We start from the raw sequence: 14,363 nt of genomic DNA on the forward strand, positions 1-14,363 counted from the left end.
CCAGGGCTGGCAGGGAGGCCCCCACTGCTTGTGCCCGGCCCAAGGACAGTAACCTTCACACACTTGAGGGGCCCCGCCTCAGCCCTGAGTGTCGTAACCACCATCCGGGCCAGACACTGGGGCCAAGTTGCTGGGGGTTTAATCACTGTCACAGCCCTAACCACACACAGGCAGAAACTCCATGGCCCGGCCAAGAGAGCTGTGTGCAAGGCCTTCCCTGAGGGCCCTGGCGAAGCCGACCAGAGGCGCCGCGGGGCCGCCTGGGCCTACACGTCCAGGCAGGCGCCGGGCCGTCCCCAGGAGGGGCCCCCACGAAGCATGATTTATACCTGCTTCCCACCCTTGCTGAGGCCAGGCCAAGACCACAGCCTGTGGTGGAGGCTGGCCGGGTTTGAAGGCTGCGCTTCTCAGAGCCCCCCACGGCCGTGGCCAACAGCCCAGGGAAGCGAGTTGGGGGTAGGGTGGGAGTGCCAGCAGAGCTGGAGCTTGCTCTGCCCAGCGCGGGGGCTGGCTGGCTCCACCCCTGGAGCAGCTCTTCCTGCGGGCAGCAAGCTGGCAGGTGTGAGTAGGGGACAGCTGCTCATCTGAGGTGCAAGAACCCTTGGCAGGATCCCCACAAGGGTTCTCAGGGAGGGGCCAGCTTTTATGCTGTGACACCTCTCCCACAACAGAAGGATTCAGGAACAAGGCCAGCACAGAGAGCATGGGCAGGTGTTAAGACACTTCTGGATTGCAGGGGGGGTGGGGCTGCATGTGGGACAGGTCGGGCCTATGCCCCCAAGACTCCAAGTGTGAAGCTGGCACATGGCAGGATGTCACGATGTACACCTAGAAGCAAATACCACTATCTGGGGTGTGGTGTGCTGCCCTCCGCCCAAGCAGACACCAGAGACTGCATGCCAGCTTTCTAGGGTCCACGGCCTTCAGTGGTGGTGACCTCTGAGGTTTAGGGAGGTCACACAGGAAGGCTGGCCATCAGGGACATTTCCAGCCCGCAGGAGTGCTGCTCAGGCCAGCCAAGGTGTCATTCACACACATGCCTGCCTGGGACCCCAGAGTGGCTGTCCCCAACCCTGTTCCTCCTGTGCAAGGGGCCCTGGTATCTCTTACCTCCAGCACAGCCAAGAATATCGCCACGGGGCATCCAGCAGTGGCAGGGAAAGGGCCCCACGGTGTCTGGGGGGCCTCCTTTGCCGCCCCGCCCACTGAACCTTGGGGACCTTGGAGTTGCATCCATCCCAGCCCCCAGCAGCAGCCATCACCCACACCAGGGCAAAGTGAAGGGCGAGGCTGCCTCCGAGCCAAACTTGTATGGCCCTAGAGAGGGCCTTTGCCAGGCGTCTGCTGTAGCAGCCACACTGGCTGCCCCCTCTGGCCAGTGCCCCCAGACAGGGATCTGGGCCCTCACTCTGCCCACCTGGACTCTGTCTCACCCAGCACTTGGCTGGCTGAGGGTCAGGGCAGGAGGCTGGCTCAGGTTCCTTGCCAGAGTCCAGAAGTGGGGCTGGAGCCCCTCTGGGTGGGGGGTGGAGGATGGCTGAGCACTGTAGAAGGGAACTCTCCTTGGGTGCCCTATGGCACTAGGGCCTCCTTCCCAGAGGGCTGGGCAGAGCTGAGGACTCTGCTGCTGAGATTCAGTGACCTTGGCCCCAGAAACTCCAGGGCAAAGATTCATTTGATTGGTAGCCTGGGCTACAGGACCCTCTTCCACTCACCCACCCACACAGCCTCTGCTAGTAAACAGTGAGGCTGGGGCAGCAGCACCTGCAAGTATGAATCAGTCCCACTCTTAGGATGTGTGCAGGGTGCCCCCTCCTGTAGCCCAAGCCACAGACCTGGGCGCACGGCCCATGGAGGCTGCCCTGCGGCTGCTGTGGCTGCTGGGGGAGAAGCTCGTGCCCCTCCTCCTGCTGCCCAGCCATCTGGCTGTGCTGCCCAGGCCCCCAGGCGTTGGTGTGACACAGGCTAGGGAATAAGCCTGGATAAGCCTGGGCTGGCTGGCTCCTGGGGTCAGAAGGGTCTTGATGTGCAGAACTCAGAGGGCCTCCCCAGCTCACTGCTTCTCCTCCTGAGCCACAGGTGTATGGTGGCCCGACATGCACCGCCTGGCCGACCGCATCCACCTGGAGGAGCTGAGCCGCATCGGCGTGCTGAGCGGCAACGTGGATGCCATGGTCCAGGCCCACCTGGGGGCTGTGTTCATGCCTCATGGGCTAGGCCACTTCCTGGGCATTGATGTGCACGACGTGGGAGGCTACCCCGAGGTCAGTAGGAAGCTGTCTACTGAGCATGGCTCTGGGACACAGCTGGTGGGATGGGGGTTGGCCCCAGGAAAGGCCCTGGTCCAGACAAGGCAGATGCGTGGGTGTTCCTCCTCTGGCTGCCTGCAGGGGCACTGGAATGGGTTCCCCTGGGCACTGGGTGTGCAGAGTCCTGTCCAGTGTACGAGGCTTTGGTGATAGCGCCACCCTGAATCCCTGAAAACTTCCTGTATGTAGCTGTGTGAAGACGCATGCCCCGGGCCCACTCACTCTTCCTGCCCAGGTACCTTTGGGATGCTTGTGGCCCCACCCACCCCTCCTAGGACCACCCAAAGAGGAGGCCCTCTCAGGCAGGTGGCTGTGGCTTCTCTAGGCCCGGCAGGATGGGGGAAGCCTGGCTCCGTGCCCACAGCGCAGGGACTGATTAGGCAATGGGAGCACGCCCTGGGTTCCGCCAGCCAGTGGGCCAAGACCAGGCTTGGCCTGGTGGCTGTGGGGTATTTTGAAAGCACCAAGAATGATTTTTTTTGGGGGGGGGGGGTATAGTATTGCTCAAGAGAAGCATTATTATTCAATTATTTTTTTCCTCAAGTGTAAACAGTTAAATTTAGAGAAACAAAATCAGTTTTAATTTCCTAATTTCTCCCATCCCATTGTGTGCAGCGAGCCAAGAGCAGGGCCTTCCAGACATTGTTAGCCGAGCTTCGTTATTCATTCGTTGCCAGGGCACTTTTTTTTTTCCACCAGAGAAAATTGGCAGCAACCAGTTTTCATCTTTTCCAGTAAGCAGCCCTTTGTGCTCACAGAGTCTATTCTTCTGACAGATAAACACTGTGGAAAAATATGGCTTTTCCTATAAAAGTCATTTGTTTTAGTTCAGGCCTATACACACATCTGGGGCTCCTTTGCTCAGAGCCCTCGTCCCTGGGCAGAGGCAGGCATGGGCCCCGTGGGTGCAGGCCCCTGCACGCCCCCAACAGGGTAGGTGGCCAGGGTCACGGGGATTGGCCCCTTCACAGGAGGCCAGCTCTTGGTCCAGTGCTACCTCCCCTTTGGCCTCCCTGGCATGCTCAGGCCTGTGCCCTATCCCTGGTAGACCCCCAGCCACCCTCTGAAGAGGCAGCCTCAAACCAGTCAGCTGGGGAGGCACAACCTTTGCCCTCACCCCTGGAGGGGATTCTTTCCATTCAGTTTGGCAATCCTAAAACCTTCTGGCCAGAGGGAAGTGTACCCCCACTGCACCCCATGGGGCAGCTTTGCATGGGTCCCCAGGGATGGTGGGGCAAGGCCTGGCTTCCAGCTACAGGGAAGAGAGGACACGCACTTGAGGTGTGCATGAAGGGTCTGGTGGCTGAAGCTGGAGAGTCATGCCAGTGGGCAGGGAGGAGGGGGACCAGGCACTGGCTTCAGGTGGCAGGAGCAGGACAATTCTGGAATAGAGACCCTGGGACCTTCAGCTCTGACAAGCCCCAGCCCTGCCCCCTAGCGCCTCTCAGCTGAGCATGGGGACCTTGTTCCAATGGGAACTGCTAGCTGAGCAGGACCCTGCCTCCCAGCATCCCCCTCTCCTCCAGGTCAGTGGCCAGAGGAAGGTACTGTGGGGCTCGGACCTCAGCAGTGGGCACATGTGCTTAGAGCATGGTCACGGTGGCTGTTCCCAGTCTCATGCAGTCTCGGGGCCGGCCTTCCCTGCTGTGCCTTGCCCCGGAGGCTGGGCCAGCCTGGTGCTGGTTACCTTACGTGAACCACTAATTGAAGTCTGATGTTCTTGGTCCCCAAACAGTCAGAATTGACAGCTCCATCTCCAGCAGCTGGGTTTCCTGAGGGGAACCACAAGCAGGACCGGCTCGGATCCTGACCAGAAAGCAAGCTGGCCATCCGCTCACTCAAGAGGCCCTGGCCACAGGCCACATGTGCACCCCAGGACCTAGACAAGACTTCTACCAGTACCCTGGGTGCCATCTGCCCCAGGCTAAGGTCTTGTCTGCACAAGGAGGTGCACATGCTAGGGGACCCATCCTGATGCCAGCACTTGTCCCTCTTCCTGAGTGGGCATGTGGTAGACCTGGCCTGGCAGGGAGGCCGCACAGGTACTTTGGGGGCTAATTTGCACTCGAGCCACCTGGAAGCAGAGATGCAGCCCCCGGGAGGCCTCACAACCTTCCTTAAGAGCTTTTTTGGCTTCCCTGGTCTGACTGCTATCTTCCCCCCTGGCCAGAAGAGGGGCTCCGATGACGGCAGCCAGATACCCGGCCAGCCCCATGGGCCCACCCAGGCAGCCTGCCCTGGCTGTGTGCACACTGCTCTCCCTGGGGCTCTGGAAGTCAGTTCTGACGGTGTCCAGCGCCAGGGATGTTCAAAACACAGAGTCAGAGAGAGCTACCCGTGGCCAGCGTGCAGCAGTGGCGAGTCTGGGCTGGAGGCCCCCAGGTCAGAAAGCCCCAAGGACAGTGACCAGCCCTGGAGCTGCCGGCTGGGTCCTCCAGTCCCTCCCATTTCCACAGGGTGTGGAGCGCATTGACGAGCCGGGCCTACGCAGCCTGCGTACCGCACGGCATCTGGAACCTCGCATGGTGCTCACAGTGGAACCAGGTATCTACTTCATCGACCACCTCCTGGACGAGGCTCTGGCTGACCCAGCCCGTGCCTGCTTCTTCAACCGCGAGGTCCTGCAGCGATTCCGTGGCTTTGGTGGGGTGAGTGCCCATGGGTCCCACACTCCTGCCCCCAACCCCTCCCAGCCCCCTGACCCCCTGCCCATGCCGGGGGCTCCAGCACCCTGGCAGGGACAGGATGAGGAGGTGCTATGAGCAGCCAGTTGACCTGCAGAGCCCTGGAGGCCAGCCCCTCCCACCCGGGGTCCTCAGAAAGCTCCTCGGTCCACTGATGGCGCGCACCTGTCCCTCTGGCCCAGGTCCGCATTGAGGAGGACGTCGCGGTGACCGACACTGGCGTGGAGCTGCTGACCTGCGTGCCCCGCACTGTGGAGGAGATCGAAGCATGCATGTCAGGCTCTGACAAGGCCTTCACCCCTTTCTCTGGTCCAAAGTAGGGTCCACCAGGCATGCCCAGCAGGACTGGGGCCTGCCCCTCTCTGTGGTGGGGAGCCTGCTGATTGACCCCCACCACACACACTTCTGATCAGATAGTGCTTCCAGGCCACAAAACCCATTTGTATTAACCTGCTTAAATGACAGTGACTTAAAATGTTGCCTGATAAACCAGTGCCTCAGTAGCAACTAAAATCCCAGCTCACTGCCGCCGATTTATATTCTGTTTCTCAGGAGAGGCCTTCCCAGGGTTTCTTCTCAGACAATCACTGTGCAGAATGGAATTTGCAATAAAAGGTTTCCAAAAATGGTCTGCTGCATGCCACCCTCTTTACATTCAGCCCTTTCCAGTCAGGCACTCGGGACCCATGGCCTCTGGGAACAAGTGCTAGTGCTGAGTTGAAGCTCAGGAAACTCAGGGCTGGGTACACAGGCCTTCTGGCCTCTGCTGCTGCCTCAGCCTGGCCACACAAGGGCAGTGACCTGGCCCCAGGAGCCTGCTTTGAGTACTGGAGTCCCTGCCAGGCTTCGCTGTTGCTCTGTCACTTGTTACAAACTTCCCAAGACTAACAGGAGTCAGAACCACAGGGCTCTGAGTCAGAGATCCCCAGGACCCACATGAAAGCAGGACTTCTGCATCTCAGTTGCTAGGGGTGATGCAGGGAGGCTCTTTAACAAGCACTCACGAGGGCTCTTCTACCAAGCTTCAACCTTTTCAGTACCCAGTGGGGGGCTGTGTACAGCAAGCCCTAGACCCTCGGGTCAGTCCATCTGGTGGACCCAGCCTACACATCCCATCTCTGCACAGGCTCAAAGGCAGGATGGTTGTGATACGGGCACTGCCACAAAGTGAGTTACAAACAAAGCAGAATTACAAAAGAACCTGAGGTGCAGGGATTTTCTCATTTTCACATTGGACACTCATGAGGGTCTCTGTCCCTGATGCCTGTGCACGTGGTATACACCTGCCAGACACTGCCACTTACCACAGCATTGTGACAAGGCAGAGCTTGCTTGTTTCCTGTACCCAGCCCCCGCCCCACCCCTAGGAGCCAGCTTCTAGAATTCTGTACCCCTCCTAGGTTTGTCTCCACAGTGCTCTCACCTGGGCATTTCTGAGCCAAGGGAAAGTGCCAGTGAGAACAAGATGAAACCACAATTGGAGTAGGGGAGTCGGTAAGCAGGGCTAGACTCCCAGTCATCAAGGGAAGGATTTTCTCCTGTGGCAACATCAATGTATCTTGTGGCTACATTAGAAGGTCTAGGGTCCAATGCAATGGCTCAAATGGCTAATCTTCACCTTCCTTGCAAGCACTAGGATCCTATAAGGGTGCCAGCACATGTCCCAGCTGCTCCACTCCCCATCTAGCTCTCTGCTTGTGACCTAGGAAAGGAGTGGCTTCAGATCAGCTCAGCTCCAGCCATTGTGGCCATTTGGGGAATGAACCAGCAGACAGAAGAGCTCTCTCCTTTTCTCTGTAAATCTGCCAATCCAACAGATAACTCTTAAAAAAGAAAAAAAAAAAGTCTGTCTGATTTCCTCGCCCTTGATCTTACCTGCTCCTTAGGTGTGAAAGCTTTCTCTCCGAGTCATCTGCCTGTGATACTGAGCAGCGTGAGGAGCGTCAGGAAGCTCAGGGCTGCCCAAGTCCTCTCCATGCCACTGCCCTGTGACACTGTGTCCCCATGGGGTTGGAGTTCCTCTTGGTTAGGCTGAGAAAACCAGGTGAATGCCTCACACATCTTTCGCCTTCTTCTCCTACCCAAAGCACCCACCCCACATAGACCAAACAGAGCAAGCGGACCTCTCAGAGCCACCTTGTCCGAAGGACACTGGGGACAGAGACACAGCTTCTGCAGTCCAGTTCAACAGGTCAAAGGGTTTCTAGGTGGCTGGCACTCGCCACCTTCTCTGTGCTATGTTCCTGAGGCTGTAACCAGGGTGTCAGTCTCCTACCTTTGCAGAAACTGGTACATCTTCAAAACTAGAGACCCTTCCAGAAAGCTGTGTGGAGCAGCCTCCTCTGGCATTCCAGAAGTCTCTAAGTGCTGCCAACCTCTGCTCTCAGAGCAGCCAACACAGCTTCAGCTCCAACATACATGCCTAAAACACTGTGAGAAGCCCCATGAGAGTTCCAGTGGGCCAACAGGGGACCTCTCAGGAAGGGTCTGAGTGAAAGGCAAGAGAGGCACATTCCAAAGAACTGGCTCAGGAAGGAGGCGGTGCTATTCCTCAAAGCTCAGGAAAGCAGTGAGGCAGACACAATGGAGGATGCCGGGACTGCTGTGCAAGGAGTCAGCCAGGCTCAAGACAAGAGGTGAGGGGAGGTGACGCGGACTCAAAGGTGGTGATGACATGGAGAGACACCCGATCATGGTGAGAACTTGCACAGGGGCCACGGAGAAGCGTAAGGTGTGACAGCTAAGGCCAGGGCCAACACTGCAGCACCTGTCACTTGGTGGCTGCAGGAGCCAGGATGCTGCTGTGAGCAACAGCCCCTGGGGACTGGTGGTCCCCTCCGAGAAGCTGGTGAGGGTCGCAGATATGCCAGGGCCCAGAGAGGGCAGGCCAAAAGACCTTGCACCTTCACACTGCAAAGCATCTCTCAAACTCCCTGTGACAAGTTACCGGAGTCTAAATTACAACAAATCTATGAAAGTGAAATGGGAACACTATCCACAGAAATAATTACTGTCATTTTCATTGAGATACTTACAATTAGAAATGCATTTCCCAAGACATGAAAGACAGGAAAGATCCTGAAAGAAAAGTCTCCAAATGGCATCATCGTCGGGACATGCAAGTCAGTCTCTTGGAATCATGAGCAAGTTCCCCTCTAAAGACGCTCTTCCGCATCACACACGTCAAGGTGACAGGTAACATGTCCTATGAAGCTGTGCCCTTCCTGCTCTGTAAATGGAAACTATGCAAGATATGAAGTGATTAAACAGGAAATCATTTTATTGCCTTCAGTTTGAGAACAGACCAATTGTCTAAATGTACAACTTAAAGATTCATTCCAGGTCCAAATAAAGCTACCACCCTACCCATGCAGAGAAACTGAGCAGAAGTGGTGCCTGCCGCCGGCTCCCCACTGCCGGCCCTCCACCGCCGGCCCCTCACCGCCCCCTCCACCAGGCTGGACACAGGGGAGCCCACAGCAGAACCACTTAGCTGGCCTGACTGCTGGGATCCGATATAAAGAAACCCACAAGGAAATACAGTCGTCCTTTCAAAGTTTTTTTTTTATTTTAAATTCATTGAAAGAAATAAAATTATGTTTTAAAAAAATAGAGCAATCTCACAAACTGAGGAAAGCCAGGAACAAAAAGAACTAGTATTTTTTTTTTCCTGAGAGGCAGATCTAATTGCTGTAGATGGACTTTCTCCTTCCTAGCTTTTGTCAAACAAGAAATGTTTTTCTCCTATATCTAAGGCATCAAAAAGCACTGAGTGCTAAATGGGTTTTTCCCGATACCAGGTTTCAAGCCCTCTAATAGGGATTAAGAAACATCAAAAGCTGCTACAACCTCCTTCTGTTCAATAGTAACTTAAATTACACACACTGCTACTGTTTAAATGTAAGCTTCAGAATTTTCACACTCAAGACCTGCATTTCAAAAATCTGGTCCTATTTTATGAAAACCTCAGTACTGCTCAGTAAGAATGTCCACGTCTGAGCTGGCGTCCCAGTCCATGAAAGCAGCCAGACAGCAGCGGGGCTGGGCGGCTCAGACCTCGCCCTCTGCAGCCAGAACCAGAGGACAAGCACCCACCCCAGGAGATGCGCAGGCAGCCAGCAGTTCACACTAAAGCCTGCTTTCTAAATCACAAGATGTGTCCACGAAGGCGGATCCGATCTTTATCAGTTCAGAGGGAACACAAGGAAGTTACGAAAGTCACTGTGCAATCTCAAGTTCTAAACCCCATTCCTACAGTTGCTTGCCCTCCACCTAAACCATCAAAGGAAAACAGTGTGATAAGATAGTGAGGGGACTGGGTCGGGTTTCTGTCCTATCTATCCGCTCCTGTTACAGTTCAGATTTGCACAGGTAACAGGATTTTCCAGAAGTGGCCAACTTCTGTTCTGATTGGAAATGCAGAGTACACACTCCACTACCCTTAAAGCTTCTTTGCTCAGAACAGCTAATCCATGTAACTGGTAACCAAATTCCATGGGGGAGATGTCAATTTCCAAGAGATACTTCTTTTTCTTTTTTTTTAGTAAACGGGATTAAAATGCCTGTTACAGGTGTTTAAAGATTCAAGTGCCCCAACTGCATCTCCAATTAATTATAAAACATAAGTCAGCTTAAGATTCACAAGATTCCCTAAATCTTAGCTTTTCGAAACAACAGCCTCTAGGTAGACTGAAATTCCAAGGTAAACCAGGGCTGGGTCCTAACAGAACCCCACACCCTGTTTTCCGGCTCTGGAAGGCAGGAACTCCCATCCTGGTCAGCATTTCACAGAGGGACAGCGGGACCCCTGCCTGTGCATAGAACAGCTGCAAGCGTGGCTGAGCTGCTGGACACGGTGACGGTCAGCACCCTTCACCAATCCAGAGGCGTAGACGTGGTCTACAATGTGGTCACATTATTCCAAATCCTACCAGGAAGGAACAAGGTGGCCAAAAACTGTCATGTTCAAATGAGACACCAGACAGCACAAACTTAAGAAAGACATATCCCTCATCACCAGCCCAGGCACAAAGAACTACAAAAATGTCAGCAATTCCAAGCCAGAATTATGCTACCAAAAAAAAAAAAAAAAAAAAAAACCACCCAGTAATAATAATAAAAAGAACATTAACAAAGACCACCTAGACTGGCGACATTGACCATTGACCCACACCAGACTCAGATTTCCTACTTCAGTGATTGCCATTTCTTAGTCAACAAAAATGTTAGTAAACCTGAGTTCTACGGGCATTTCCTTCCTAAAATAACTTACGAGACATAAAAGTATGCAAATGAATAGACTGAAGCAGTGATACACCAAGTCTGAAAAAACAGCCCACTAATGAGAAAAAGAAATGTCACAAAAACAATATAAAAAGTTGTATATATGTGAAATAAATTAAAGGTTAGAACCTTACACATTTTCAAGTTTCCTTGGACTACAATTTTGGGAAATGGCATGGAGTTGATGTATTTTTTTCTCATCATCACTTGGATGAGATACCAAAACAATCCTTCACGAGGAATTTCTGCCTTTAGAAGTCATGGCTGTGACAGCTGCTTTGCACAAAGGGGCAAACGACCTGCAGAATTAGTATCCCAACTTGTCGGCAGCTTGTGGCGTCTGTTGACGACATCTTGCTTACTAACTTGGCTGTCAAAATCCTCCCTCCCCCACCCCAAAATGCTAACTTCTACTAGCATCTGCAGAAACTGAAATTTGATACACAAATATCTTTAAGCCACCTAGTTTCTTTTTAAAGGACATAAAATAATGCAAATAAGCCAAAACTATTCCCAAAGCATAATTCTAACATGCTTTACTTTTGGCTAAAATCGATTTGCTTCCTAAATGCTACCTGTATTTGAAGATCAGTTAGTTGCCTATGGCCTTTAAGGTAAGATGGGGGTTTCTTTACTTAACACGTCATCACTATTCAAAAACTTGTCCTTACTAGGGAAAATAATGCTAATTATACTAAAATAAGATTTATGTTACTCCAAATTACAAAGTGATTGGTTCCTGTAATTAGGGATTTCTAACACATAATTCAAAATAAAATCACAAATAGACTAACATACGGATGGTGTTCAATTTTTCTTCATCCAATTCACCATATCCGCTCGCTAAAACGGAGAACCTTCTATGTGACTTGGCCAGTTTCCCATTCCTTTGATCAACTTAAAAAAGAAGCATTTCCTAGGAAGTCAGGAGTTAACAACATCAAGGTCCATCCAGGATATATATGTATATATATATATTTTTTTTTAACCAGATACTTTTAAAATGTTTGGCTTTTTAATCCCCACAAAGATCTGCATCATTTAAAACCAGATTCTTTAATCACATGGCTACTATTTTGTGCTAATCAACTCTTCAGTGCCGATTAAATAAGCTCCAATGGATCTTTGACAATGGAACAAGACAATGTCCAGCCATTGCCACAGGTGGTACAGGTGGTCACACCTGTGACATTCAAGCCACAGTCGTACAGTCTGGGAAAGGAAGGGTCTACGGTCCTGAATTCTCAGAATTTGTCGTCGTTGTACTTTCAGTGCTAATGGGCTGCACGTTGTCTGCAAGGTTGTGTGCGTGCTCAAGAAATAAATCTTTGAGTACACTCAACTCCTTAGTCAGCAATTTAATTTTCGCCTCCAACCGTTCATTCTCTTCTTTGAGCTGATTCACTCTTTGCAGTGTGTCTTGTGCCTTCTGCTTGCTTTTCAATCGGCTCTTCTTCACAGCCATGTTATTCCTCTCTCGGCGCTGCCGGTACTCGTCACTATTCCGATCCATGGGTGAACTCTTCTTGCTTTGCTTGCTGGGAGGCACAGCTTTGCCTCCTCCCCCAGGGCCAGCAGGCACCAGCTGAGGAACCTGCTGCACGCCGCTGGCATGCGCCTGCGTGTGGATAACACTTATTCCGTTCACTCCAGGAGTACTGTTTTGCGGCGATATCGTGCTCATTTGGGCACGCTCCCTGGCCAACACGGAACAAGCAGAAATGAAGGCAAGGTGATCAGTGGTTTTCACAATAAACTGCCGAAAAATCTTCTCACGTACCTAGTTAAAAAATAAACTAGTTAAAAAATAGACTTTCAACAACAGCATCAAATGAGATTAAATCTGCATGTTCCCAATACAGCTGGGTAACATTAATTGATCATGGTGAAAAAAGTTTACAGCAACTGTCCCAGGATTTCAATCTCACTCATTTACCTTAGAAACAGGCACCAGGAGGCTAAACCCCGCCTCCCTGAATAAAGGCTCCCATCTCAAGCCAACAGAGAATGCAGGAGGCAGGTGCCAGATCCACAGTGTCCCTGAGGGGCATGCTGCTACAGCCTCTGCTATTCCTCCTCCTAACAGGCCATCACCAAAGACCTTCCTTCTCCCACAACCACCTTTGTGTGTGTGTGTGTGTGTGTGTGTGTGTGTGTTTTAATTTTTCAGTGACTTCAAATAAGAGATTTCCAGAATTAACTGAGCTAATTTCTTGGATTCAGGAGCAAAAACTATGTTTCTAGTAGTGATAGCCTGTCCTTAATATAATTAAACCGCCCTACTCAGGGGCCAGCATGAGAGCTCAACAGGCTAATCCTCACCCTGCAAGTGCTGGCATCCCATATGGGAGCCAGTTCATGTCCTGGCTACTTCACTTTGCTTATGATCTGGGAAAACAGCAGAGTACAGCCCCAAGTCCTTGGGCCCCTGTGTAGGAGGACTCTGTGACCCTAGAAGGTCAGCAAGCACAGTATTATAACAACCAAATGGATACCTTTTGTACAACTGATTGGATATCATTTGTATGAGAACAGTTGAGTGGACAGCATGTGAATGAGAACACTTTGTAGAATATACAAAACAAAAGGAGTTCCAAACAAAAGTATAGAAACAGTGGATGGGTTTGTTGATGAGCGCAACACTTCCTCCCTTACCCCATATGACCCTCAGTGTATAGTCTGATGCCACTAATAAACTTCGGCTTTTGACCATCAGTCAGAGTCCACACGTGTTATTATCCGCTCCGTGCACCAAGTCCATCGCTGTGGACAGCGACACCCCTGCACCCATGTGGGAGACCCAGAAGCTCCCGGCTTCAGACTGGCTCAGCTCCAGCTATTGCTGCCATGTGGGGAGAGAGGCAGCAGATGAAGATCTTTCTGTCTCTCCTCTGTAAATCTGCCTTTTCTTTTCTTTCTTTTTTTTTAATTTTTTTTTTTATTACAAAGTCAGATATACAGAGAGGAGGAGAGACAGAGAGGAAGATCTTTCATCTGATGATTCACTTCCCAAGTGACCGCAACGGCCGATGCTATGCCGATCTAAAGCCGGGTACCAGGAACTTCTTTCCAGGTCTCCCATGTGGGTGCAGGGTCCCAAGGTTTTGGGCCGTCCTCGACTGCTTTCCCAGACCACAAGCAGGGAGCTGGATGGGAAGTGGAGCTGCTGGGATTAGAACCGGCGCCCATATGTGATCCTGGCGCACTCAAGGCAAGGACTTTAGCCGTTAGGCCACGCCACCAGGCCCAAATCTGCCTTTTCAACAAAAAATACAAAGAAACAAGTCCTAAAGATGCAACCAGGACAGCACACATACTAGAGCTCAGGCTGGACAGAAGGGCTGAGCAGCTCCAGGCCCGCACCCATGTCCACACTGCTGGATGCAGCACACACACGCCAATTCTGAGGCACTGTTAAGGTGTGACCCAGAGAAATGAGGCCAGCTTCAAACACGACACCTGTCTGCACTACTGCACTACAAGGAACCCAACAGAGTCTCTCCAGCTGCTGAGCTGGAGCACTCTTGGGAAGCCAGCAGTGTGAGGAACCACAAAAGTGCCACAACTGCATCAGTGGAAAGACTGTAGTGTCAGAATTATGAAACACTACAGATAAGCAGAGCCCAAGTGATTAAGGAGAAGGCAGTAAGCACCAGCGGCTCCCCCCAGACTTTTAACAGCCATTTCTCTAAAACACTGTGTTGTTTTCTCCCCACTCTTTGCTTTTCAAAGTCACTAATTATTTTAAAAGGCACACTGCCAGCCCTGAGCTCGTGGTTACCTGTTCTCACTCTAGTACCAAAGCAAGACAGAAAGTTCCCTGCTAAACCACAATGACTATCTACTCCAAGTCAACTGCAGTGATGAATACTGCATAATTTCCCGTTACAAAGGGTCTGCTCACCATCAGTATGAGCCCTCTCACTGCCTTTTGACACACTTTTTCCCCAGTTTTTAAGAACCTGCTCAACACCTTTCCAGTGACCATTTACCATTCACAACCAAGTTCATCTCATTTACCTACTTTTTAACTCTTATCTACCAATCCCACCTCTCATCTTTAAGGCCAAACTCTGCAGCACACCAG

General features: G+C 51.9%; 2 protein-coding genes across 4 annotated transcripts in view; one reads left to right on the forward strand and one right to left on the reverse strand.

Moving 5' to 3' along the window:
- PEPD (peptidase D) overlaps positions 1-5,968 on the forward strand; it is a 101,406-nt gene extending 95,438 nt beyond the window's left edge. For all 3 annotated transcript variants that reach the window (XM_040976478.1, XM_040976479.1, XM_040976482.1), the window contains 3 exons: positions 2,080-2,264; positions 4,766-4,957; positions 5,176-5,968. In XM_040976478.1, the coding sequence (XP_040832412.1) occupies positions 2,080-2,264; positions 4,766-4,957; positions 5,176-5,313 (515 nt within the window). In that variant the 3' untranslated portion in view covers positions 5,314-5,968. The remainder of the gene's footprint in view (positions 1-2,079; positions 2,265-4,765; positions 4,958-5,175) is intronic.
- Positions 5,969-8,884: 2,916 nt separating this feature from the next.
- CEBPG (CCAAT enhancer binding protein gamma) lies at positions 8,885-12,652 on the reverse strand. Its single transcript, XM_040976483.1, has one exon. It carries the CDS (start codon positions 11,958-11,960, stop codon positions 11,505-11,507), a length of 456 nt encoding a protein of 151 aa, XP_040832417.1. The 5' UTR covers positions 11,961-12,652; the 3' UTR covers positions 8,885-11,504.
- Between the last annotated feature and the right edge of the window lie 1,711 nt (positions 12,653-14,363).

Source organism: Ochotona curzoniae, unplaced genomic scaffold, assembly GCF_017591425.1.
Source record: "Ochotona curzoniae isolate NIBS_2020 unplaced genomic scaffold, NIBS_Ocur_1.0 contig_2699, whole genome shotgun sequence".
Classification (NCBI taxonomy): Eukaryota; Metazoa; Chordata; class Mammalia; order Lagomorpha; family Ochotonidae; genus Ochotona; species Ochotona curzoniae.